The sequence below is a fragment of the Acomys russatus genome, chromosome X, assembly GCF_903995435.1.
Source record: "Acomys russatus chromosome X, mAcoRus1.1, whole genome shotgun sequence".
NCBI classification, from domain to species: Eukaryota; Metazoa; Chordata; class Mammalia; order Rodentia; family Muridae; genus Acomys; species Acomys russatus.
The window spans coordinates 21,113,001-21,140,310 of record NC_067169.1 but is presented as its reverse complement, the minus strand read 5'-3'; the positions used below and the strand labels follow the sequence as shown (position 1 = coordinate 21,140,310).

The window sequence follows — 27,310 nt, the reverse complement described above, 5'->3', positions numbered from 1 at the left end:
ATGCTGGTCATATAGTAGAGTACAAAATAGTGACCATACACAAGTGAAAAACCATACCATAGCATTTATTTAGCTGACAACAAAACCTTGAGATACCTTGATGATAAATGATGGACTGAGGCTTTTTCCCTTAAAATTTGAGGTTATTTAATTATATTCTCCCTTCTCTTTCCTGCCTAGAATTCTCCCATGTACCTTCCTAGTTTTCCTTCAAATTCATAGCCTTTTTTCAATAATTGTTATTGCATGCATATATATGTGCATACATATATGTATATAATATATATTCCTAAATATAATTCAGTCTGTGTGTTACTTGTACATATATTTTCAAGGCTGACCATTTGGCACTGGGCAGCAAATTGGTGTACTCTTTCCTGAGGACGGCCACCTCTCTCGCTTTCAGCTTTCCTCAGTTTGGATTGAGTTTTGATTTAGCTAGAGTAGAGGCATAATAGCCAGGCAGAAGTTGTAGCTTGGCAACCGAGGCCACTGTTCTTTCATCACTAGCGGATGCCTAGAGATTTTTTTTAAGGGAAGATTTTGAAAGCTGAAGTTCATTTAAGGGAGTCTAGTCAAAGCATGGAAACTGAGGGTGGGTGTGAGGAGAGCTGTTGGAATTAGGCAAAGGAGAAATTGTGAATGTGTCTGGAAACAGAGGCTGAGACACAGTGTTTATTCTACCTACTGCATGGATCAGAAATCCAAATGGGATCTCAGAAAAGAGTGTTGCATTTCTCTTCAAGGTTCAAAGCCATGTATGATGCAACCCTGGAATTCAGGAGGCTGAGGCAGGAGAATTGTGAGTTCAAGGTGGACTGGTCCCCTCCTCTCTGTCTCTGTCTCTCTCTGTCTCTGTTTCTCTCTGTCTCTGTCTGTCTTTGTCTCTGTCTGTCTCTGTCTCTGTCTCTCTCTCTCTCTCTCCATGTATTATTCATTCAGCCTAGGAGAAAACAAAGTGAGCATGAATTTAATTTTATGAATCATAAATATACACACAAATTGTTCTAGAAAACAAAATGTTCTTTCCTGGATGTTAATACCTTAGAGAAATGAAAGAAAAGGAACCTGGGAGAACTTGACCAGGCACACAATTTATTGCCCTTGAGAACACTGGTGCAGATCAAGTGCATTGCCGCGGGGCATTACGAATAATAGTCTAATCTCTACTTCTGAACTTACTGTTACAGAAACCAGGGGATGGCTTTTAACCTGGCCCAGCAGCTTTCAAAATTGCTAACGTGGGCTGGAAAGATGGACAAATGGTTAGAATACTTTCTGCTCTTGCAATGGGCCTGAGCTTGTTTCTCAGGACCAGCATGGTGGCCCACAATAGTCTATAATTCCAGTTCCAGGGGATCTGATGCCCTTTTCTGCTTTTCATGGCACCAACTATATAGGGGATGCCACACACCAGCACATGTCACATGCCACACACACATACATTCAAGCACAACATTCATTAAAGCCCAAACAAACAAATCTTGCCAGGTGAAGTAACACATGCCTTTTGTCTCAGGACTTTGTGGGTAGAGGTATGTGCATCTCTGTGAGTTTGAGGACATCTTGGTCTACATAGCAAGTTCTTGTCCAGCTAGGACTACATAGCGAGCCCCTGTCTAAAAATCTAACCAGTGTCCTTGTCAGTCACACACCAATAAGAGAGGGTTGTGAGTATTTAAAATGATCTGACAATTTAAAGTTATATCCAGATGATCAGACATAAAGAGATAACTATATAGAAACCAGGTTTTTTTGCAACCTACAATCATTCTAGTTTGTACTTTGAAAGAGTAAGAGGAGCAATTAGGAGTCATTGGGATATGTCAAGCATAGGCAAGTTAAAGATTTTGATAATACGCCAGGCATAGTGGTGCATGGCTTTAATACCAGCACGTGGGAGGCAGAGGCAGATGGATCTCAGTGAGTTCGAGATCAGCCTGTTTTACAAAGAGAAGCCAGGGCGGTCAGGGCTATTACACAGAGAAGCCATGCTTTGAAAAACAAGCAAACAAAAGAGTTGCTTATACACAATCACTTTTAAAGACTTTGTGTGTGTGTGTGTGCGTGTGTGTGTGTGTGTGCGTGTGTGTGTGTGCGTGCGTGCGTGCGTGTGTGCACGTGTGCGCATGAGTGCAGGTGTCAGTGGAGGACAGAAGCTGTCAGATCTCTTGGACCTAGAATTACAGAGGGTTCTGAGATACCAGTTATGGACAGCGGATATCAAACTCATGTTCTCTGCAAGAGCAACAAGTGTGAGATTCGGAGGCTAGTGTTGGGTGTTAATGTCCTTGGCTCTCAGATACTCATTTGGTTTCCAGGAAATTCATTGTGTTGATATAAGAAAAACAGCTTCTTACACCTCATTTCAAGCCCTCATTAGGAATTAATCACTCTCTTTACCCCCTAAAATCTAAGACACCATCCTGCTTCCTTATGATTACACATGCATGCATGCAGGCACACACACACATATACACACAAATTTAATAAAGAGGCTAGAGTAATTTCCTAGGACAGTTAATCTTGTTTTTAATAAATATGCAGTCTACCTCATATTTTAAACTTGTTGTCTATATTGTGGCATAGGTTCTTGGGTTACATACATATTAAATATAAAAAATGATGAGATTCAATCCATGGTCCAGGTGGAATGGTATTACTGAAAACCTATATGGGCTTCTTCACTAATTACATTTAAATAAACTGGCCCTGCTAGTGAGGCAACAAATAAGTTTTAAAGTGACAATTTGTCTATGATTTGTAGACTTCTCTGGCTTTTTGAAGGTTCCAATTTTCAAGCTTAAAGCTAGAACTGTTAAAATAACCATACCATGTTTCAGGACTTTAGCAGCTTGACCCCTGACTTTCCTGACTGTTCATAATGATAATTGTTTTTACTCTACATTATGTTGTTTAAAATATAATGTAAAGAATGAAATAGTCACATAGAAAATAATCGCAAGCTGGTTTGGTGGCTTTTGTTTGTCTATTTGATTTTGTCTTTCTGGTTTTTGTTTGCTTATTGAGACCGAGCCTCATATATTTGCCAGGTTGGCATTATTCATGGTGGAGCAGAGGATGGCCTCAAACTTGAGATCACTCTGCCTGTTTCCTGGGTTGAGATTATAGGCATATCCCTTGGGCCTGTAAATCCTAAACAGCAATGGTGGTATCAAAGACGAAATTCATTGGAATGATAATTTACTAATTCATTTAGTTATTCCACCATGGTGCAAAGTTTACTATTTCATTCGTATCCTTTGCTAGGTTCTGCAAGTATAAACTAAATAATACTGAGCTTCAAGAAATCTACAGTCTAAGAGACAAGGAGGTGAAGCCCACAAAGATGGGCAATAAAAAGAGACAGGGAGAAAACCTAAATGGCAAATGAGAGGCAAATAACACTTTGCAGGTCTCCAGTGTTCAGAATGTGCACAGCTAGATCCCAGGTGCTTAAGGATGTGCATGACTGAGCGACTTCATTGAAATTCAATATTGGAAAAGAGAGAGTTGGAGAGGTTTAGAAACTCTGGTTATCATAAAGTAGGATGAGAGAGTACAACACAGTCACAGCTGGCAACAGGACGGTGGAGAGGAGAGTAATAGAAAGTAGGAGGAGGGGCAGAGACAAATTGTCATGGCAATAGAAAGAGAACAGAAAAGCAGTGTGAACCTAGCTGATCTGGGAGCTCCATGGTAGGCTAGCTTTTGAAAGCACTTGTGTCTCTCAACACAGAAGCATAGGGCTGTAATAAAGAACCAACTTGGAAACTCAGGTCTGACTTTACTACTTTGAAAAGTCCCTGATACAATTAGAAATATTGGAGAGCGAAGCCTTCTTTCCCTTTCAGACTGGAAGCTTCAGTATCCAGGTAAAGGAGGTCAGAAACAGAGCAGGGATATGTGATTGCACATAGGCACTGGGCTTTAAAAAGCCAAGGTCATGGGAGCTGCTATATGCCGAAACTGTCAGCTCTCTCTCTATCCAGTACTGTCTGTTAAGCGGCCTTCAGTGGCTTTCCTGGGTGATGGAGGAGCAGAGATTAGGAGCAGAGCTCAGCATCAGTTGGGCTCTGGGAAAACAATGAACTCTAGATGAGGTAACTTTGCATTCCGCATTACTTTGTTCTCTGGCCCTAAACCACTCTAGCTGACCAGCTGGCAACTACATAAAGAGAACAAGAGATTAATAGCTCTCGTCCCTTGCTAGCTCCAAGAGATGAATAGTTCAAGAAAACAGAATGCAGCACAGATTGGTGTAAGAAGTTTATACCCATGGGTAAACTCAAGTACTTCAGCAGAGACTACATAGTAGGCTAGCCATATATTTTCTTGTATATGGTGTGTGTGTGTGCGTATCTTCTCTTATATTCATATATTCACAACGTTCCTTAATCATATATTATGACCTTTAATTTCCATTATTTTGATTTTCTGTTTCAGTTTTGTTGTTGTTGTTGTTGTTGTTGTTTTGGTTTAATGTGTATAGGTGTTCTGCCTGCATGAGTCCACCTTCATGAAGTGCTGGTAGAAGAGGGGTTGGACGCTCTTGGCCTGGAGCTACAGACAGGTTGTACACTGTCATGTGGGTGGTGGCAATTCTCTGCAAGAACACCTAGTTCTCTTAGCCACTGAGCCATCTCTCAGCCCCCGTTTCAATTTAAAAAAAAAAAAATTATGATTTTTCTTTTGTTTCCTGTTTTGCATTTGCTTCTGTACTTTTTCTTTTTAATCATATTTTAAAAGAATTTGGTTTGGGGCTGGAGAAATGGCTCAGTGATTAATGGCACTGGCTGCTTTTTCAGATGACCTGGGTTCAATTCCCAGCAACCACACAGTGGCTCACTTTTACCTGTACCTCCTGTTCCAGGGGCTGCCCTCTTCTGATTTCCACAGGGACCAGTCTGTTTTCCAGATGTGGCAAACAGACTACAGGCAAGGCAAAACATACATATAATGCAAATAAGGAAAGATATGAAATTTTAAAATAAATCTTAAAAAAACCAAATGATTTTGGTTTACTTAACAATGAGCAGCATAGCAAGTTATCCCTTGCAGTGTGATAGTAGCATGCATAGATTGGCAGTAACGAGGAGCGGAGCAAACTCATGCCTGGGATAGGAAACGTTACCAACTACCCAGAGCTAGTGAGGGGAATAGATTTTGGAGGAGAGTCCACTACTGCCACTTTACTAGACCCACATAATCCCAAACACCATTCTAAATATTTGTCTTTATGTCCACAGAGAAGTATAGCTCTCACTCCTTATCCACGAAGCTTCTCAACAACAAGCTGAAACAATTACAGAAAACTGCAACCTGCTAAAATGCAGAGAACTGAACATGTGGTGCCTCACCCCAGTTGATACATCTAAAACACAATGGCCACATCTAAGACTCAGAGGATACTGAGAAAGAAGAGGTGGAAAGATCTTAAGACCCAGAGGACTGAGAAGTCTGCTGGGCAATTAACTCTCCTAGAAATGACAGAGAAGTTACACCCGTTATACCATAACAATATGGCTTCCCAAACAAGACCCAAGCAATGACCACACTAATCGACATGCTAATGTGGAAGAGGCAAATCTCAAGGGGCTCCATACCTAAACAAAGAACTATAGACAGCTAATAATCCTCAGAAATCAGCTTTCTTATCAATTATCCAATACCAAGTCATTAACCCTGAAATCAACAATAAATGGACTCAGCAGGATGAATACACACGAACACACACACACACACACACACACTTACAGAAACCACAAATTTGAAGGGGGTGGGCATGGAAAGCCTAGAGGGAGAGGACATGGAGGAGTTGGAGGAAAGAAAGGGAAGCAGGGAAGTGATGTTATAATTTTAATTAAAATAAAAAAAATTAATAAGACACAAATTATGGTTTATAGTATTTTTGCACTCACTGTGCCTGATGCTATTAGTCTTAGGTTGAGGATGCCATGGTGCTTGGTTTTTAATTTATTTTTGTATCTTGTTTACTGTTAGTTGCTGTTGTTTTTGTTTTCAAGCCAGTTTCTCTGTGTAATCCTCGGCTGTCCTGTAACTCGCTCTGTAGACCAGACTGGCCTTGGATTCAGAGATTTCTTGGATTAAAGGTGTGCACCACCACTAGGCTTTGTTTACTTATTTTTCCATGGTGCTGGGGACTGAGGACAATACCCTAAGCATGTTGCATAGGTAATCTGCCAGTTCAACTTGCTCTGCACACAACCCATTTCTGTTCAAACTTCAGTGAATACTTTAAATCAAAGAATTGGGGAAATTAAAAACATAGCTGATGACTAAGCCCAAAATAGGTATGTCTAGTTTAAGCCAATCCTGTGTATCTATCCCTATAGCAATAACAAGGGATCATTAAAAGTAGTTTTAAAAATTTTTATTATAGTACACTGGAAAATAAAGAATAAACAGCTAGACCTCTAGAGGACCAAAACTGAACCAAAAGGCTGTAAAATGCATACATGGAGCAACCAAGTAGTGTGACTGAAACAATAACACAAACTATACAAAGACTTTTATATAGACTCATCCCTGAATTCTACCAGACCTTTAAAGAAAACTGCTACCAATGGTCTTTAAAGAACACAAGAAAAGGGGCTGAAGAGATGGCTCAGTGGTTAAGAGCATTGGCTATACTTCCTAGAGGGCCTGGGCTCAATTTCTAGCACCAACATGGCAGCTCACAACTGTCTGCAACTACAGTTCAATGAATCTGACACCTTCACACTGACATACATGTAAGCGAGATACCAAATGTACATAAAAGATTAATTATTTTTAAAAAGAACACAAGAAAATATATAAAGAACACAACAAAAATGTAAGCCAACATCCTTGATTAATATAGATGCAAAAATGCTCAAGAAAATACTTGCAAAATGAGTTAAAAAACACAATAAAAAGATCATACTTTATGAGGAAGATCTTTTCATTCTGGGATGAAAGGCTGGATTAACATAAAAGGCAGTAAACACAATATAGAACAGAAACAGAATCAATGACAAACATATCATTACCATGGCAATAGGTAAGGAAAAGTCATTGAAAAAAATTTTATACTATTTGTTATAAAATCCTAAAAGAGCAGGAAAAGAAGAATTGTACTCCAACATTTTTAAAGGCTGTATAAAACAGGTTCATACCCCAAAAATACACTGAATGAGGGGGAAAATAAAAGCCCTTTCTCTGAAGCTACGTAGAGGCAAGGTTGTTGTTTTGACCACTTTTGTTTCATGTGGTGCTATAATCAGATCAATAAATCAAGATAAAGAAATATAAAGGGAGAAATAGCAAAGTTAGTAAATAAAATGTCCCTATCTTCCCATAATATTTTATGTTTAGAGGTTCGCAAAAACTCCACCAAAAGACTTTTGACCTGACAAATTCAGTAAGACATAGGGTGCAGTGACTTTTCTACTGCTGTGATAAAAACACCATGGCCAAAGCAGCTTATTCAAGGAAGATTTTTATTCTGGGGTTACAGTTCCAGAGGGAAAAGAGTTCATTACCATTATTGCCAGGAGCATGGCAGCAGGCAGGTACAGAATGGATCAGCAGCTGAGAGCTTACATCTTGCTCCACAAGTAGGAGGTGGGGGTGGGCTGGAGAAACTGAGGGAGAGAGTCTGGGAGAGACCAAAAATGGCAAGAGTCTATGATGTCAAAGCCCTCCGCCTAGCCTCGTGACACTCCTCATCTAACAAGGCCACACCTAATCTGTCCCAAAGAACCCCACCAACTAAGGACGAAGTATTACAACATGAGCCTATGGGAGCCATGCCTATTCAATCCACCACATTAGAACATTAACATAAAACATAAAAGTTGTGCCTTTTCTATATACTGATACAGAATTCACTGAGAAATAAATTAGAAAAATAATACAATTCACAATACAAAAATAATGAACACTTTGGTTTAAATGTAACCAAGGAGGTAAAAGACTTCTACAGTGGAAAGTATAAAAAAAAAAAATCAAAGAAAGACAATCAGGAAGATACCAGGAGAAGGACTTACTGCCTATATTTCTGGACCTCCAGGATTAGTATAGCTAAAATGGTCATATGACAAAAATTGATCTTTAGATTTAATGGAACCTTCATGGTGGCACATGTCTGTCATCTTAGCCTAAACCAAGTGCAAGTTTCAGACCATTATAAACCATAAAGCCAGACTTTCTATCAAGCAAAATGACACAAATAAATGTTCTAATATTTCCACAGAACTAGAATAAACCGCCTCACATTCAAATGAAAGCTCAAATAGTCCAAAATGGTCCCAATATAAAAAAAAAGCAATGACAGGGGCTGGCGAGATGGCTCAGGGGTTATAAGCAGTGGCTGCTCTTGCAAAGGACTCAAGTTCAAATCCTAGCACACACACGGCACCTTGCAACTGTCTGTAACTCCATTTCCTGAGGATCTGGCACGCTCACACGCATACAAGCAGGCAGAACACAAAAACAACAACAACAACAACAACAAAAAACCAAAAACAAACAAACAAACAAACAAAAAACCCCAAACTTTGTTTAAAAAACAAAAGACCAGTGGAATGGTGGAAGAACACCAGTTGACTGCTTCAACTTCCTCAGTCGTTTTCTGCTGCATGTTGTGAGTGCTCAGTTTGACAATGTTATCTCATATGTTTTGTTTGGCTTTGTTTTGTTTTTATAGAAAAGCTTCACCTGAGGACACATTCTACTCTGCCCAGGGATCCTCTAGATCAGGGTCTTCAGCTAGCTGCCTGGCTGCCTTAACAGTGCTTCCTTGTTACCTTCTCCTGGATGATTCTAAGTGCCTTGTTTGGCAATGCTACTTTTATGGTGTTCTTTTGCTTAAATGCTCAATTTGATGTTGTCTAGCTATCTGTCTGTCATACTTCCCTTACTATTTATTCTTTTACTTTGACTAGTATACTTCATGTAACTCACTCATTCACAAGCAAATACACGAGCATCACAGGTAATTCTCCAGATTATACAAACCAAATTAAATAATTTGTCCTAGATTCGTCACACAAAAAAGATACATGAAGGATTTTAATCCATGTAGTTGGATCCTATAATTTTATACTTAATGAGTACAATATTTGCCTTACAACAGGCCAGATGCACGATTAAGTGTACTAGGGAGGCATACAATCAAGTAAGGTAAATAGAACTATGATGAGGAGAATTGTAAAGTGACCACTCAAGATTTCCATCCCCAACTCATTCAGGTGAACATTAGTGTAGAGTCTATGAAATTAATTATCTGCTATTTACCATCTGATCTTAATATAGAGGTTACTTTGGATTATAATTGGTTCCTAAAAGCAGAAGAGGAAGGCAGAGAGCGTTAAGAGAGCACAGGTGGAGGGAGAAGGGGAGAGAGGCGGGAAGGGGAAAGGAGAAAGGACAAAGGAGAGATGAGGGGAGAAAGGAGAGAGGAGACAGAGAGATGGGTTTGCTTTGGTTGGCTATGGATAGAGAGCAGTCAGCAAATGTACAGTGGCTACACGGGGTAAGTGTCAAGGAAAATTCTCCTGCAAAGCCTCTATGTAAGAGTATGGACTTGATCCTTAAGCCAGTGTCTTTAATTTTGGTGTGGAGGCTGGAGAAACTACTTTATAGTAGCTATAGAAACAAGAAATTTTGTTTTTCAAAGATGTTGAGAGTTTGGTAATATTTATTTATTTGTTTGTTTGTTTGTTTGTTTGTTTCCCCTTTGAGTACTGCTTAATTTCACTCCTTAAATGGTTCTTTCTCAGCAAGCTTGTTTCTGCTATATGAAACACTACTAATTTTGTGTTGACTTTGCACCCAGCAATTTGCCTCAGTAAAACTTGTGTTGTATCAAAAACCTTTCAATTTAAAAAGAGACTCTGATAGATTCTTCAGATTTCTCTAGATGTAAACATATTATTTGCAAACAGGACTAGCCCGACTTCCTCCCTTCATTCTTGCATTTTGTATCTTTCTTTTTCCTGTGCAATATCTCTGCCTAAGACTTCTCTTATTGTATTACAAAAGCAAGGTGAGAGTAGACAAGACAGAAAAATTATATTGTAACTCATTATGTGTATACTTATTGTTATATAAAATATTTAAGAAGATGAAAATATTAGCTACTCTGTTTTGATAATTATACAATATATTATCTAATTTGTACTGTACTCTGAAAACTTTTTTTTTTTGATTGTTTGGTTTTTTGGTTTTTCGAGACAGGGTTTCTCTGTGTAGCCTTGGCTGTGCTGGACTTGCCTTGTAGATCTGGCTGGCCTCAAACTCACAGAGATTTATGGGTCTCTGCCTCTTGAGTGCTGGGATTAAAGGTGTGCACCATCACGGCCTGGCTTCTTGAAAACTTTTATGTTCTAAATATTAATGCAATTAGGATATGGGCTATAGTGAATGTAAACATGTTTTTGTTTTGATCCCAAGTATGGGATGGGAAACAGACTTGTGAGAGAGCAAGTGATGTTTATTCACTTAGAAGTCAAAACACTTCATGGGGCGGGGGCTTGGATTTTGCCAGCTGAAACATCCCAGTACAGGAGGCTGGGGCCTTTTGGGTCATGGTATTGTTTGGCTGTTCATCGGTTAACTTGGAGAAGCTGCTGCTGCTCCAGGTTCCAATAGCAACTTCGGTGGAATTGCTGGTCTGCTGAAATCCTGCTGACTACACCAGGGGAATCGCTCCCAGGAACTGAATTCAACAAGGTCTACTTCTCCTGTTTCCATTAACCTCTTTTCTCTCCCATCTAGGGGTAGGTGGGTTGGAAGGGAGGTATACGCATTAAAGAACCCCAAATAAAGTAGGCTTGGAAAAGATGAAGCCTACAGTGGGCTCTGAGGCAGATTCTCTGACTTTGGATGGTTCTGTCATTTCTAGCTATGACCTAAGACCAGGTACTGAGCCTGTTTCTTCAGTTCCGTAATAATAATGGTGTCTTTCACATAGAGCCCATCTGAGATTTAAATGAGGTAATTTGTGTTAGAGGACTTGGAAAAAATAACATAGGAAACATTCAACACATTATCTTGAGAATTTTTGAGAAAATCCAGAAACTCATTTAAATTAAAATTATGTTGACAAGTGCTTTTTAAAAATCAAATTATGCAGGCTTGAATAATTGCCAAATATGTCCCCTTCAAGGCTACATTTTTTTCCCGTAACAAGACCAGTAGCTATTTTTTATTTAATTTGGATAGTTTCCCAGGCCCTCAGAGCACTGTGAGCTGCCTGTTTGGACACTATCTTCTTTCTTCTAAGTGTAGCATATTTTTGTTCTGTAACAGGATTCCTCACACTCTTTGTTTTTTCATCCGCAATAGCCACTCCTTCAAGTATACATACGTATCATCAGTGTACCCAATGCAGAAGTTTCACTTGTCCATTACTCTCTTCCTGTTTGTGAGACTCTAAAACCTTACCAAGTTTTCTCAACAGAGTGTCATATTCTCTGTTCATCAGTAGCACAGCATGGGAGACAGAAAACAGCACTCCTATGTAGCACTGATTTAAAAAATATTTATACTAAAAACATACCAATATTGACTTGATAAAGTCAAGTTTTAAGCAAAAGAATATATGAATTTAGTTCTTCTAAATCAAAGAAAGATGCATAAAGGGTCTGTATATACCAAACACTACATTTTGGAATATATTTAGATAACTTTGGATACAATATTTTATTGTAAATATTATAAACTTCAGATTGGAATTTAACTGATTTCAAAACTCGTTTTTCTTTACTTTGCTCTACTGCTAATTGACTATTTGTATTTAAATCATCCCGCTATATTGCTGAAAATACATGGTACACTCAAAAGAAGTTACACGTAAGGTTTTCAGAAGAAATATTTAAAAAGTATTCCTTTTGAGAAATCACAATGCATGAACTCCTGCGACATGCAATGGGCATGAATCTTGCACACCAAAAGCTGAGTAAAGGAGACAAATACTAAGCAATACATACTGATTGATTGCGTTTATGTAAAATTCAAAACAGACACAACCCAACCCAGAGCATTAGAAATTAGCGTGATGTTAAAAAAGCCGGGCGTGGTGGCGCAAGCCTTGAATCCCAGCACTCGGGAGGCAGAGGCAGGCGGATCGCTGTGAGTTCAAGGCCAGCCTGGTCTACAAAGTGAGTCCAGGATGGCCAAGGCTAACACAGAGAAACCCTGTCTCGAAAGACAAACACACACACACACACACACACACACACACACACACAAACCAAACAACAACAACGACAAAAGAAGTTAGTATGATGTTTATCTTTGCAGAAGGTCCTAACCTAGTAAGGAGCTGGCAATAATAACAATGTTGTTTCCCAGGTGTTGGTTGCACAGATGTGCTTATTGAACTCTACACACATGTTGTATGGCAGTTTCTAACTGTGTAAGTGTCTTAGCTCAACGAAGTTAAAGTTATTCCTGTCAAATGAGCAACATAGATAGTATTAATTTACACCTTCTTGATGCCAGTGTTTTAGTATTGGATTGTTGCATAGTGTCTATGATACGCAGTTGGCTGCCAACTGCTACAATTGCCTACGAATTCTGTTCAAAGTTCCTTGGGTGACTCTGCTGCTGACAGTGTGTAGATCTTTGGCAAGTGACTTAACAGCTCCATACCATGTTTATCTCATTTATCAGATGAAGACAATGAGTAACTGCTAGTCCACACTTGGAAGAATGTAATGACTTAATTCCTGATCCTTACCTAATGATCACCTAGGCATCATAATTATCACTGCAATTACTATCATAACTGTCTTGTTCCGTTAAACACTTTCATGCACCAGATGTATTGTCAGATTCTCTGTATCTTCTAGAAAGTTGTGTGTGATGCTTCCAAAATTCTGAAGCAAAGGTGCAGAAAAAAAAAAAAAAAAAAAAAACCAAAAACAAAAAAAAACCAACTGAGATTTTTGAATTCACAAAATGCTGCCCTCACAACTGTTACCCATCGGAACTTGTAGAAAGAAAGTGTAATGGAACTTCTTAAAAAGTTCACATTCATATTCAGAAATTCCTGCCTCTAGGCAAAATTTCTATTTACTAAAATCCTCTGACATACAGACATTATTCTTGCCACCCTCAGCAAGAATATCCTATCATTTATTGTCTTCATTCTTTCATTCATACTTATGTAACTGAACTGTCCCAGGAATAATTTGATTTTCCCTTTGTTTAGATGAATTACTGAAAGCCTAAATTAGCTTTTGCTGTCTTTCTCCCCTACCATGGCTATGGCATGTTATCCGACACTGTAGAGAACAGAGAGCTGTAAGGGCCAGCTTACGTTTAGACAACATGGCACTGATATAGGCATCCAACATGAGTCAAGAAGGCCATTCCTGGATGTGGGGGACAGATATGAATTAGCATAAAATACCTAATACCATCTGTCCCCCAAAGTAGCAAGTGATGCAGTCTCGACCTCCTGCTCAGATGTAGTCAATAAGCAGCACAGTCTCCTTGTGGGTCCCATAATGTGGGGAGTAGGGACCACCTCTGACATAGACTCTGGTGCCCACTCCTTGATCACTTCCCCCTGATGGGGCTGCCTAGGCAGGCCACAGAGAAAGAGGATGCAGGCAGTCCAGATGAGACTTGACAGGCTGGGGTCAGTTGATGGAGGGGGTGCTCCCCCGTTCTGGGGTCTAAGGGAAGTGGGGGAAGGGGGGATGAAGGAAGAAGGGTGGGGCTGGGAGGAGACAAAGGAGGGAGCTACAATCGGCATCTTAATTGAATAAATTAAAAAAAAAATTTTAAGTGATGCAATCTCTTACACTCCTGGCAGAATGCCACTTAGTCTGGGATTTGTATAAATGTGGCCTTGAGGCCAGAGGCCATTAGTCTTTAACTTTTGAGTTCAGAAGCCTACCTATATGTGTGTGTACCCACTTATAAGCAACCTGTGTGGGTGCACCTGTACCTGGGTGCTAGACAGCATCTGCTTAGCTTTCTGTGTGTTGGCCCTCACCTTGAATACAGTATGCTGTATCTGCCTGCAGCTCAGCACATCTTTAGTCTCTCTATGACCCTTAGTTCAAAGCTACAGAGCTTGGACCCTTCAGATGTATCACTTAGGAAACAGATTTTAGCTTACCTAATAAACATAAAAATTACTCATTTGTAGTATGTTGAGCAGAGCCAATAAAACCTTTAGAGATTTCAACAAACAAAAATTGGTTTTGTTGTTTTGCCTTTTAACTAGTGGGGTGTTCCCCTAATCAGGAAGCAGGTACAAAACTGTATGACCTATTTGTGTTTAACCTGGTTTCTTAGAATGGCATCTGTATACTCCTCTTTCAGATCCCCAACTGTATCACTTCCCATTTTGCCCATGCTGTGGACTTAGAAACCCACTTACAGTGGCATTGCCATTAAAATAGTCTTCGTCACATCTTTCCTTTCATGACCTTTGGCATTCACTCCTCACCCTATTTTGCCTGTGTCATCATCATCTAATATGCTTATACCGACTAATGTATCCTGGCTGCATTTCTTCACAAAAGCCTGCTTTTTCAATTTTTTTTTTTTTTTAGTTCTTTATATTTTTTTCCCAACAAACAAGGTTTACCTCCTCTCCCATTTTCTTTAAAATATCTGTTTATCAGATTTTTGCTGTTTAGTTATATGCAAATATTCTGACATATTATACACTTAACTTTTCGCCTACATATGTTGAGAGTATATAGGTTGCTATGTATTCTGTTTGGCATCACAACCTGATGGGCTTCTACCAAAACAATGTGTTATTAATTTATTAACTTCGAAGAGGAGAAAAAACCCCTGTATTCCTTATTTAATTGATGCTCTTCTTTCTAAGAAGCAATGCAAGTAAGAGACTATTTGATGAAATGATTCAGTCTTTTAGTACTGATTATAAATTTATGCAGATCATAGTAAATATAATCATCATAAATCATAGTTTATGTATGCTAATAAAATAAAAGTGATATTATTGATTGATTTCTGCCATACCGAAGAGATTTCATTTCATTCATTTCTTTTTTATTATTAGATAGAAATTGCTTTCATGCAATATATTCTGATCACAGTTTCCTCCTCCTAGATCTTCCCACCTCCTCACCCATCCAACTTTATGCCTGCTTCTCTAACTCTTTAGTGTATGTGTCATGTGCTTTAACGTTATTTTATTCTGTGTTTTTTTTCTATTTTGTCTGTTTGTTTTCTAAAGTAAGAGACTACTATAAGTTTCCCTTTTGCTGAACCCTACATCAAGAGCTTAAAAAATGAAAAGAAATAAAGAAAACCACGTCAGGTTTTTGAGAATTCCATTGTATGAGAAGTAGATTATTAACCAATAAAAATAGATGCAAACTCTTGTGCAAAGGAAGAATGACCCTCAGGCCCCAAAGGCATCACTATACTGTGATCTTATTGCACTAACATCCCAAAAAGGAATGAGCCACCAAAACATATAAGGAAAAGGAGGTGCCTGAAGTTAGCATTGGTAGGAGTCCAGTGACTAACAACTCGTACCTATTCAGCTTCTAGCATGTCTAACCTGTAAGCGAAACCATTTTTGCTAGAAGAGCCAGCACTAGAATAGGTTTATGCCATAAATTTGGTTGTGAATCGTGGTTTACTCAGCAGCCATCCCACTGAAACCATCGAAAGTCCTTCATTTTGCATCAGTCTGGTCTGAGTAATGATGTGCTGGACTCACACCATACATTTAACAGGCAAGCAATTAGCTGCCATTTTCTTGTTTAGTTTTCCTTCAGCTTCTCTTTTGTTTTTCAGGGTGAATGAATAGAGATGAACACTTGCAGTAGGTGTCACAGTGCTGTTTTTCACTGAAACTTAAATTGGTCTCCTTTCATCTGCATCTTCACCTCTGTGACGTATCCTCTGTGGTGGCATGAGTAGACATTTGGATCTCTAAAGCGGAGGACCACAGTCTGTCTACAAGACAACCCCCGAATCTTCGTTAATTTTCCTGTGGCCCCCAAAATAATTTTTTATAAACTACATGCACTTTAATGCATATTTAACTTGATACCTAACATTTGTCACATATATATTTGGTTTTTCGAGACAGAGTTTCTCCTTCTACCCTTGGCTATCCTGGAGTCTATGGACTAAGCTGGCCTCGAACTCACAGAGCTCCACCTGCCTCTGCCTCCCATGTGCTGGGATTACAGGCATATGCCACCACACCTGGCTGTCATATATATTTTTTAATTGGAAGTATTATAATTACATTTCAAAGTAATTTGTGAGACACTATGAATGCACATATTTTGAAATAAATAAAATGTTATATCACTTACATATATACCTAACAGGCTTTTAATACCATAGCAATTTGAGATGTACATCCATCATGTTTAAAATATACTACTAGACTCTACTTGAAAAGTTGAAAGTTAGCAGGGTGTGGTGGCACATGCCTTTAATCCCAGCAGTCGAGAGGCAGAGGCAGGTGGATTGCTGTGAGTTCGAGGCCAGCCTGGTCTATAGTCTAGGATAGTCAGGGCTACACACAGAAACCCTGTCTCAAAAAACAAAAACAAAAACAACAATAAAAACCCACAAAAGTTGAAAGTTTTGTATTGTTTCTTTTGCAACTTAGCTTTTCCTCCTCCAGAATTTTTCTCCTAATTATATCTAGTTTATATTTTAGTGTTTCATTAACCAATCGACTTTTATTTCTCTACTATAACAATTATGGCTTCTAAAATTAATTTTAAGGATCAAGATGTTCTATATTGGCATTATAGTTATTGGAAGTGTGCAAGGAGCCAAAAGAATAAGATTATTACCATCTTTGAAAAATATTAAAAATAAAAAGTAAGTTTAATTAGAAATTAGAGGCCATTTTTCTAATAAATTTAACCCATTGTTAGCAGTATTTTAATGTCTTACTTTTTATGAATGTAAGGTATGGAATCTGTTACTAAATAGATGGGAATATAAATACAATGTTTTTATAAAATCATATCCTTTCCTTGTTTTTCCAAGCAATATGCCAAAGCCCATAAAACGATTTATCTTTTTCAATTATTTTAATGATCCTATCAGTTAACAACTCAGTCTGGTCCTTCTTCAATTTTGTTCAAGGCAAATAATTGGAAATCATAGCTTTGTGAAAGGGTGTGTTATGTAGTAGAATCATTTTGCTTTTCAATTATGTACACCAATAGATATTTCAAAAAGTCTGTTTCCCTGGGATTTTACACACGGAGGCAATGGGAGTATACTATAGTGAAACTGTGGGCGTGTAACTAAAAGATGTCTTTATTTTGTAAAGTTGGAAAAGGTTAATTGCAAAAGAAGATGGCTTGCCTTAAGGCACTTATTCCAGCAGTTCAATTTTAGGAAAGAAGATATAAGAAAACTGAGTATCTAAAAATATTTGCTTTTAAACTGTCTGTGTCCTCCTACTTTAAAAAAGACTGTGCAAATAGCGTTATAGACTATTGCCTACCATGGTACTGCTTATACGTCTACTGACTCTATTTGCTTTTCACCATCAGTGTGAGAGTTTAAATTGTCTTAGTCCTAATAGCTCTCTTTTAATTCTTTACCATCTCCAAACCACAAGATTCCCATAATCACTGCTTTCCCCTTAGATTTGTACCGGAGTATTTTCACTATCTGATGAGTCTTCAGATGGCAAGCTGGAGGCAAACTTACATAAAAAGCAGTGCCAGTTCCCTTCATATCATCCAAGACCGAATGAAGAGATCTGTGTTATAGGTAAATGGTGGTTTACTTTAGTTCCCCAATTGCCTTCGGTGCTTCTCGAGTCCTTTATTTCTATGGCTTTCTCTACTGGTATGGATGAACGGGCTTCAGCATCCACAAACTGTGTGTACTGAAACCCATTCCTACTGCTGTCAGGTAGGTGTATTTCTGTTGATATTTTCTTTGCAACTTGGAGTAAGGCCTTACATACACTGATTTCCATCGTGATGCATTTCCAATGGCAAATGTCATTAGAGTATTTAAAATTAAATAGACTTTATAGGGCTGTTCTAGAAATTCGATAACTGTTGCTATGGATCAAATACAGGGCCTTGTGTTTGCCAGGTAAGTGCGATACCACTGGGCTATGTCACCAGCCTGAGTGTTTTTATTTATTTTAATTTTATTTTTTATTTTTTATTTATTTATTTTTTTCCGAGACAGGGTTTCTCTGTGTATCCCTGGCTGTCTTGGACTCACTTTGTAGACCAGGCTGGCCTCAAGCTCACAGCGATCCGCCTGCCTCTGCCTCCCAAGTGCTGGGATTAAAGGCATGCACCACCACACAAGGCCCGAGTGTTTTTAATGGCTACAGAATCTCTTACAGTCAATGTTCTGTTCTTGCAGATATTATATTTAGATGACCACTACAATGGTAGGATTATCTTGTCTGGATATTTCTACTTTGTCTTTTTTATGGGTCTGAATCAGACGGAAAAAAACAGTTCTACTCATTTCTACCTTACCATGAAATGCTTTCTTCTTTATAACCAGTCCCACACATTATTTTTATGTTAATGTTTTAAACAGAGACTTTCTCCTCTTTTTCTCTTTTCATTTCAACCTCCCATTGGTTTTGTAAATCTTGAGTGAACTTAATTCTAAATTCTTCTGGAAGGCAGTCATGAATTCCAGTTTATTGCATTGTTTGTAACATAGTGGGGCAGGCATTCACTTCCATCTCATGTTTTTTTGTTTTTTTGTTTTCCAGGTCCAGTTTACTTCAAAATCATAGACTTCTGGTGAGGAAAAGCGTGGCTATATAAAGTAAAGGAAAACCAATAGCTTTTTATCAGTATCATCTTCACCAGGAGACAGTACGTGCTCCTTAATGACGTAATTATATTCCCCTTAAAGTGAATACTTCACCCTTCCAAGAAAGTGAACTAGTTATCTTCTTGGTCTTGTGCAATTTACACCAGTGCTTCATGGCTTTAGAATTTTAAGAGAGAGAGTGAAGGAAGGGAAAGCAGAGGCTCCTACTAAAAGCATCAAACATTCTAAATCTTGGGGGCCCAACCAGATAAGAAAATCATCCAAATAGACTGGGTAGCCATTAGCAAATCTGCATTCACACCTTATCTAAAGAATGTAGCCACTATTCACCTCCAGGCAGATTACGGCATGGTATGAACCCAATGTAACCAGATGATCTAGTTTTGAAACTGAAGTCATAAATCTCTTTTTGGGAAATTTGCCAAGTTTTAGGTGTTGGCAGGCCAAAGCCAGCCTATGAGTTGCCAGTTCATAACTTATATCCCAGAGATTAAAGTGGATATGCAACACTAGAATTTCTGGGCAGTCAAGAAAGACTGACTTGCACATTACTTATTTATATGTAAACTAAATGAACAAAGCAAAAATTATTAGAAGATTGCAGGGAGCATGAAGGCAGAACATACAACCCCTGAGCAGACTATGTACTAAGCAGATCGAATACTTGTTCTTTTATGTTACTTGATATTTTTAGATTTAATTTTGTAAATGAATCTACCAGGAGTAAATTTATTTCATTTGCCTGATTTTCCCAGAGGGATATATATCAGAGTAATTACCCTCTCTGTGTCTCTGTTTCTCTCTCTGTCACTGTCTGTTTGTCTGTCGGCCTGCCAATCTCTCTCTCTCTCTCTCTCTCTTTCTCTCCCTCCCTCCCTCCCTCCCTCCCTCTCTCTCTCTCTCTCTCTCTCTCTCTCTCTCTCTCTCTCTCTCTCTCACAGCTTTTTAGAGCATGCTTCTTAGTGCCGTTGGAGCTGCTAAAGAACTTGCTCTACAGAGAAACGATTGACCTGTTCTTAGATCACACAGCCATCAGTGACTGTGCTAGAGTTTTTATCCCAGTCTCATTGACTAAAATCTTGCCCTCCTTAGATAACTGTTTCTTTAGTTGTGATGAGATTCTTATTACTATATTATTACTATTGTTGTCGTTAATTTCTGCCATGTGCATCCAAGGAGCGAAGAATTTTCTTTGGGTCCTATAGATCCACTCTAGGAAGACAAGACATTCTACTAATGCAAGATTTACTTTTCAAGGATGAGTCCATAACAATCGAAGTGTTCAGGAAAATTGTCTGAATGTTTTAGTAGACTTTCAATCTTGGTTAGCAAATTAGACTTCATAAGTTAGGCCTACTGAGCCACTTAACTTCCAGAGGAATAGGAAGTTCTTGTTTCCTGCCATGGTTACTAAAAGTAATTCAGGTAATGCTTAGGAGGAGCAGGCTTAGGCAGTCTGTGCCAACTGTGTCAAGCTCCTGTACCACATTGTCTTTCTAATCTTTGTTTATTGATTTTTGTGGTGCTGGCGATAGAACTTGGGACCTTATGTTGGCTACAGTTCAGCTCCTTTACAGTTTTATAGATGATATGTTCCGTTTCTTTCCTATTGAATCAGATAAAATATCTTTTGAGTATCTCACAAAAAAGACAATGTGTCAGAAAGGGAAAAAGAAGGGAAAGAGCAAAGGATGGAGGGAGAGAAATTTTTACCTTTTATTTCTTTGGCTTCTTTTTTAAACATCAAGATTCAATGACTAAGTGTTGCTGTTCTTGTTGGATGATTATTTGCTTTTTGCATTTCATAGCTGGCACTTCATTTACCTCCTTTATGTTTTCTCTGTTGCTTATAAAGTTACTTTAATAAGAATTTTAATTTGAGCCGGTGTGGTGGTACACGCCTTTAATCCCAGCACTCAGGAGGCAGAGGCAGGCAGATTGCTGTGAGTTTGAGGCCAGCCTGGGTCTACAAAGTGAGTCGAGGACAGTCAAGGCTACACAGAGAAACCCTGTCTCAAAAAAAAAAAAGAGATTTTTAATTTGTATTGTCTCAAAGGCATTAAACTTTCTTTAATTTTAAGTATTTTTCCATCCCCATTTTTGTTAATAGGATCTACCTTTAAGAGTAATTAAAGAAAGCTGGGTGCGGTGGCACAGGCCTGTGATCCCAGCACTCAGGGAGGCAGAGGCAGGCGGATCGCTCTGAGTTCGAGGCCAGCCTGGTCTACAAAGCAAGTCCAGGACAGCCAAGGCTACACAGAGAAACCCTGTCTCGAAAAACTGAAAGAAAAAAAAGAGAGTAATTAAAGATGACCTGTGATATATTATTACATTTATCTTTATTCTTGGAAAACTTAAACACATTATAACAGATATGAATTGTCACTATCTAAAACCAACCATTGTTGATAGTTTGCTTCTATTTTGGAGACAAAAAACATTTTTACAGCTTTAACTCCAATTCCGTTTAGTCATTGTCTTGAATCCTATGCCATTTCCTCTTCCTTGCTGTTTTGAGTTTAGAATGACGACTGCTTCTTTTATATTTATTTTCTGTTTTTTTTTTTTTTCAGTACTAGGAACTGAACCCAGGGTTTCTTCACACATAGTAGGCATGTGCTCTATCAGTGAGCTACAGCCCAGCCCCTCTAGCTTATTTCTAATAGAATATTTAATACAAATATGAACATATCTAAACATCATAGAATGATATTTGATGTGTGCCAATTAATCATATTTCAGATATATACTTAAAGCAAGTTCACTTTACATTGTATATTATATTAATATTAAACCTAGTATATACATTCATATGTTTATACTAGTTCGTGGACATAATGAGCCTGTGTTTTGTTCTTTCTGAGATCTACTGAGGTATTTGTGACTTAATGATTTTGACATGCTGTTAAATTATCTCTTGTTTTTTTATATGGGAAAATGGTTTTCTTTGGTCAAAGGAAAATAAATAAGTGATTTTGAAATTATTTTTTCTATAATTCAAGTTTTCTTTATCAGTAATACTCCTCTTTTATTTCCCTTATTTAATCAGTAATGAAATAGATAAACATATTAATTTCTGTCAGTACTATTGTGTGCTCATCAGTTTTTACCTAGACTCTTGTCTGAAAATATATTTATAGTTTTTAAAAATCATAAATGCAATGCATATTTTTCCATCCAATTGAAAATCTTATAAAAATAGAAAATAAGAATTATTCACAATTTCAGCTCTCACTAATATCTCACTTTATCATACTGGAGTATAGCCTTTCAGATTTATTTTCCGCACATAGTCTCCAAGCTTTTTGATATTGACACCTACATGCCTGTATTGTTTCTATTTGTTTGGAAAAACGTAAATCCAGAGAAAAATATAAATCCAAATACCATTTATTATTTCCTCATAAGTACAGTGCATTTAATGTATGCTTTTTAGAGACATTTAATATTATGTGAACTAGCCACCATCTTTTAGACACAGGGATTATTTTATTGTATGGCAATAGCATAGTATGTTTGAGTAATCCTGTTACTCACACGTGAAAACATCAAAACGCTATGTTTAAAAAATGCTTCGCGGTTTAGACATATATAATCATATATATGTCTGTTGAATTGATTATTGGGCATTTCTAAACAAAGGTGCAGATATTTAAAATGTCCATTTGTATTTTCAAACTGGCCTATTAAAACAATTCATACTACAGCTAGCTAGCATGAGAGTGCATTTTCTCGGCTCCTGGTCAGCAAGGTTTAACGTCCTTTCACCTTTGCCAATCTGATAAACTGGAAGTAAAATCTCATTGTTTTTATTTGAACCCCTTTGATTAGTAGTGAGCTTAATCATATTTTTAGGAGCCTGCTGGCCGCCGTTTTTCGCTTCTTTTGTAAAATGCTCGCTCCCGCCACGCCGTCCCTTCCCCCACCCGGGCGCTCGTTTTCCCTTTTTGCTTTGTCAGAGTTCTTTACTATTCATTTTTCGTCCTTTGCATAGGATCGGTTCAATTCAGGCTTTCATCCTTTCACTGCCTCCCAGATTGCGAATCCACATTCTCCATTGGTCTTTCAGCGTCTGCTAAAGAAGCTGCTTCCTTCTTCCCCCTCCCGGCCTCCTCCCTTGCATCCCCCTCCCCCTCGCCTCGCCTCGCCCGCCTCGCCTTCGGTCCCCTCGCTTTCTCTCCCAGCCGCCTCGCTTTTCCTTCTCTTCCCCCTCTCTTTGTTTATTTCTCTCTCTCTCTCTTTCTCTCTCTCTCTCTCCCCCGCCCCCTCTGCAGGGTAGGAGGTTTGCGCTCGCCCGAGACTCTCGCTCCGCTGGCGCCGCGTCAGCAGGGGGCGGGGCGCGGCCGGGGGCGGGGCGGGGCGGGGCGGGAGCGCGGGCACCGCAGCTGCAGGAGTTGCTGGGAGTGCGCGCGGGCAGATCACAAGGCGGCGGCGGCGGTGGCGGAAGGAGGCCTGGAGACCTGCTCGCTCAGTCCTCGGCCCGCGGCCTACGCTGAAGCGTGTGCGCATCCGACGACGGGGAACCGCAGCCTTCATCTCTGAGGTACTGTGCTCCGCGCTGCTCCCCGGGGCTGCCCAGTCCGCTGCTGCGGCGCCTCCTTCCTTCCTCCTTCCCTCGTGCCTCTCGCTCGCCAGCGCCTTCCCTGCCAGCCTGCGTCACCGCGGCCGCCATGGCTGAGAACGGCGAGAGCAGCGGCCCCCCGCGCCCCTCCCGCGGCCCTGCTGCGGCCCCAGGCACGGCCACTACGCCAGCCGAGCCCAAAATCATCAAAGTCACTGTGAAGACCCCCAAGGAGAAGGAGGAGTTCGCGGTGCCCGAGAATAGCACGGTGCAGCAGTTTAAGGAAGCGATTTCTAAACGCTTCAAATCTCAGACCGACCAGCTCGTGCTGATCTTTGCCGGAAAAATCCTGAAAGATCAAGATACCTTGATCCAGCATGGCATCCATGATGGACTGACTGTTCACCTTGTCATCAAAAGCCAGAACCGTCCTCAGGGCCAGGCCACCACGCAGCCGTCGTCCTGCCCTATCTCAGGAACTTGCACGATAACGTCCACCGCCACCACGGCTGGGACGCCGGCCGCGGCGACGACCTCGGCTCCCAGGAGTAGCTCCACGCCTACCACCACGACTAGCAACCCGTTTGGGCTGGGAAGCCTAGGAGGACTTGCTAGCCTTAGCAGCCTGGGGTTGAGCTCCACCAACTTCACTGAGCTTCAGAACCAGATGCAGCAGCAGCTCATGGCCAGTCCTGAGATGATGATCCAAATCATGGAAAATCCCTTTGTTCAGAGCATGCTTTCGAATCCTGATCTGATGAGGCAGCTCATCATGGCCAACCCACAGATGCAACAATTGATCCAGAGAAACCCAGAAATCAGCCACCTACTGAACAACCCAGATATAATGAGGCAGACTCTGGAAATCGCCAGGAATCCTGCCATGATGCAAGAGATGATGAGAAATCAAGACCTGGCGCTCAGCAATCTCGAAAGCATCCCAGGTGGCTACAATGCTCTGCGGCGCATGTACACTGACATTCAGGAACCCATGCTGAATGCCGCACAGGAGCAGTTTGGGGGTAACCCGTTTGCCACGGTGGGGAGCAGCTCCTCCTCAGGGGAGGGCACCCAGCCTTCCCGCACAGAAAACCGGGATCCGCTGCCCAATCCTTGGGCACCACCGCCAGCTACCCAGAGCTCTGTGACCACCACCACGACCACGAGCAGTGGCAGTGTGTCTGGCAGTAGCTCCAGTAGCGCTACCAGCGGGAACACCGTGGCTGCAGCTAACTACATGGCCAGCATCTTCAGCACCCCAGGAATGCAGGGCCTGCTGCAGCAGATAACTGAGAATCCCCAGCTGATCCAGAATATGCTGTCTGCACCCTACATGAGAAGCATGATGCAGTCGCTGACCCAGAATCCAGATTTGGCTACCCAGATGATGCTCAGTAGCCCACTGTTTACTGCCAATCCTCAGCTACAGGAGCAGATGCGTCCACAGCTCCCGACTTTCCTGCAGCAGATGCAGAATCCAGACACCATCGCAGCCATGTCAAACCCGAGAGCAATGCAAGCACTGCTGCAGATCCAGCAGGGGCTACAGACACTAGCCACCGAAGCACCTGGCCTCATTCCAAGCTTCGCTCCAGGTATGGGGGTGGGAGTGCTGGGAACCGCCTTAACCCCTGTAGGCCCAGTCACTCCCATAGGGCCCATTGGCCCTATAGTGCCATTCACCCCCATAGGCCCCATTGGGCCTATAGGACCCACTGTCCCAGTGAGCTCGCCTGGCTCCACCGGCACTGGGGTCCCCCCTGCAACCACTGTGTCCAGCTCTGCACCTACTGAAACCATAAGTCCGACGACAGATTCTGGACCCAACCAGCAGTTCATTCAGCAAATGGTGCAGGCTCTGGCGGGAGCAAATCCTCCCCAGCTGCCGAATCCAGAAGTCAGATTTCAGCAGCAACTGGAACAGCTCAACGCCATGGGGTTCTTAAATCGTGAAGCAAACTTGCAGGCCCTAATAGCAACAGGAGGCGACATCAATGCGGCCATTGAGAGGCTGCTGGGCTCTCAGCCATCGTAATTACATTTCTGTACCTTGAAAAAAATGTATCTTATTTTTGATAATGGCTCTTAAATCTTTAAACACACACAAAAATCGTGCTTTACTTTTATTTTGATTCGTTTAAATCTGTCTACTTATAAGTCTAATAGGATGCATTTTAAGGTGGAGTCCCTCCCTTCCTGCTCCTCCTCCTCCCCGCCACCCTCCCACCCACCCACTCCCTTCCCTTCCAGCCTGCCCTCTCCCCTCTTTGTTTCCTTCCCTCCTTCATTCCTTCCTTTTCTTCTTTTGGTTTCCTTCTTTCTCTGATTTGGATGGTGGGAATCAATACTGTTTCACTCAAAGGTGTTGCATGCAAACACTTCTCTTTATTCTGCATTTATTGTGATTTTGGAAACAGGTATCAGCCTTCACAGTTGGGTGAACAAGTTTTGTCCTACAGATGTTCAGTTTATTTGCGTTTTAAACATTAGCCTATGATAGTAATTTAAATGTAGAATGAAGATATTAAAAGCAGAAGCAAATTATTTGAAGCTCTAATTTGTGGTAAAATATTGCTTATTGTGACTTTGGCATGTATTTTTGCTAGCAAATGCTGTAAGATTTATACCATCCATTGGTCGTTTTGCTATTATTTGTACCCAGTACAGTAAGCACAATTGGAATTGTACATCTAGAAGTATTACTGTAGAGTCTCTGAGAAGAGTATGTGTAACCAAAATAAGAAAGAATGTAAGAAATATTCCTGAAGCTAGGTATGTCTCCCAATTTTGTAGAATCTTACAGCATATTTGATAAATCTCAGTGAAAATGTTGGCTAGGCAAGTTGAGTTAAAATATAGTAGAAATGTTTATCCTGGTTTCTCTAAGTATACATTAATTGTACAGAAAACTTACAGTGTAACATTGTGTCAACAGTTGCAGATTGATTGTATATGACCTTAATCTTTGTGCAGCCTGAAGGATCAGTGTAGTAATGCCAGGAGAGTGCTCTTTACCTAAGATGTCCTCAGCTTCTCCCACGAAGAGACCCTAATCTGCATTTTGGTTTGTAATTGGAAATGTAACTCTTACTGGAAGTGTCATGTGATGTTTGCATTACTTTTAACTGCTATGTATAAAGGAAAGTGTATCTTTTGACTCTATCAGTTATTTCTCTTGTGCACAGGGAAAAATGCATAAAAATGACTAAAAAAATAAAAAAATAATAAAAAATGGATAAAGCTCTTCCTTTTTGCTCTTTGGCCCTAGAAGCACATCTAGAAGGGTCAGCTTCCCCACAGGACATTATTTAACAGTGTTACTCTACAGGAAGTTATTCTGAAGTGCAGATTTAGATGTTTAATTATTGCTGGCCCCCCAGGTTAGCCAATAATAGTATTTCTTTACACATTTGAAATACACATATTCATAATTTGTTCAGTATTTGATTTCCCTTTGGTTCCACTGAATTCTCTAGGCCCAGTACACCAGTCTGATGGTTCTCATTTTATTTCACTTATTTAGTTTCCACCAGATGAGCATTGCCATTAGCAGGCCCAAAATAGTATATTGGGAATTTGGCTGCATTTATTTTAAATAGATAAAGTGTGGAAAACTGTAGTTTTCCATTCTTTTCTGTAAACATAGGTTGGTTTATATGGTTTATATAGTTGGGGCGTGGGGCACTGGGATTTTTTTTTTTTTTAACCAGGATCTCACTGACTAGATTTTTATATCCTTTGAGAAATTTTTATTTAAGTCCTGGCTAGTTCCTGATAATTGTACTCCTAGGTATTAGACCGCGAAGTACATTGTGCTACTAATGGGAGCTTCTAGTGTGGTCATTTTATTACACAAATTTTATTTTCAGACATTATTTTAGATTGGCAATTCACCAAGACCTGTTTCATAAAACTGGTTGCTCTTTTTGAGTTTTTCCTGCTAAGCTGTCCTATGAACGG

General features: G+C 40.0%; 1 protein-coding gene across 1 annotated transcript; it reads left to right on the top strand.

The window, feature by feature from the left end:
* The first annotated feature begins 23,186 nt into the window (after positions 1-23,186).
* Ubqln2 (ubiquilin 2) lies at positions 23,187-25,586 on the top strand. The gene has a single exon (XM_051141339.1). The coding sequence runs from the start codon at positions 23,460-23,462 to the stop codon at positions 25,383-25,385; it is 1,926 nt and encodes a 641-aa protein (XP_050997296.1). The 5' UTR covers positions 23,187-23,459; the 3' UTR covers positions 25,386-25,586.
* The last annotated feature ends 1,724 nt before the right edge of the window (positions 25,587-27,310 follow it).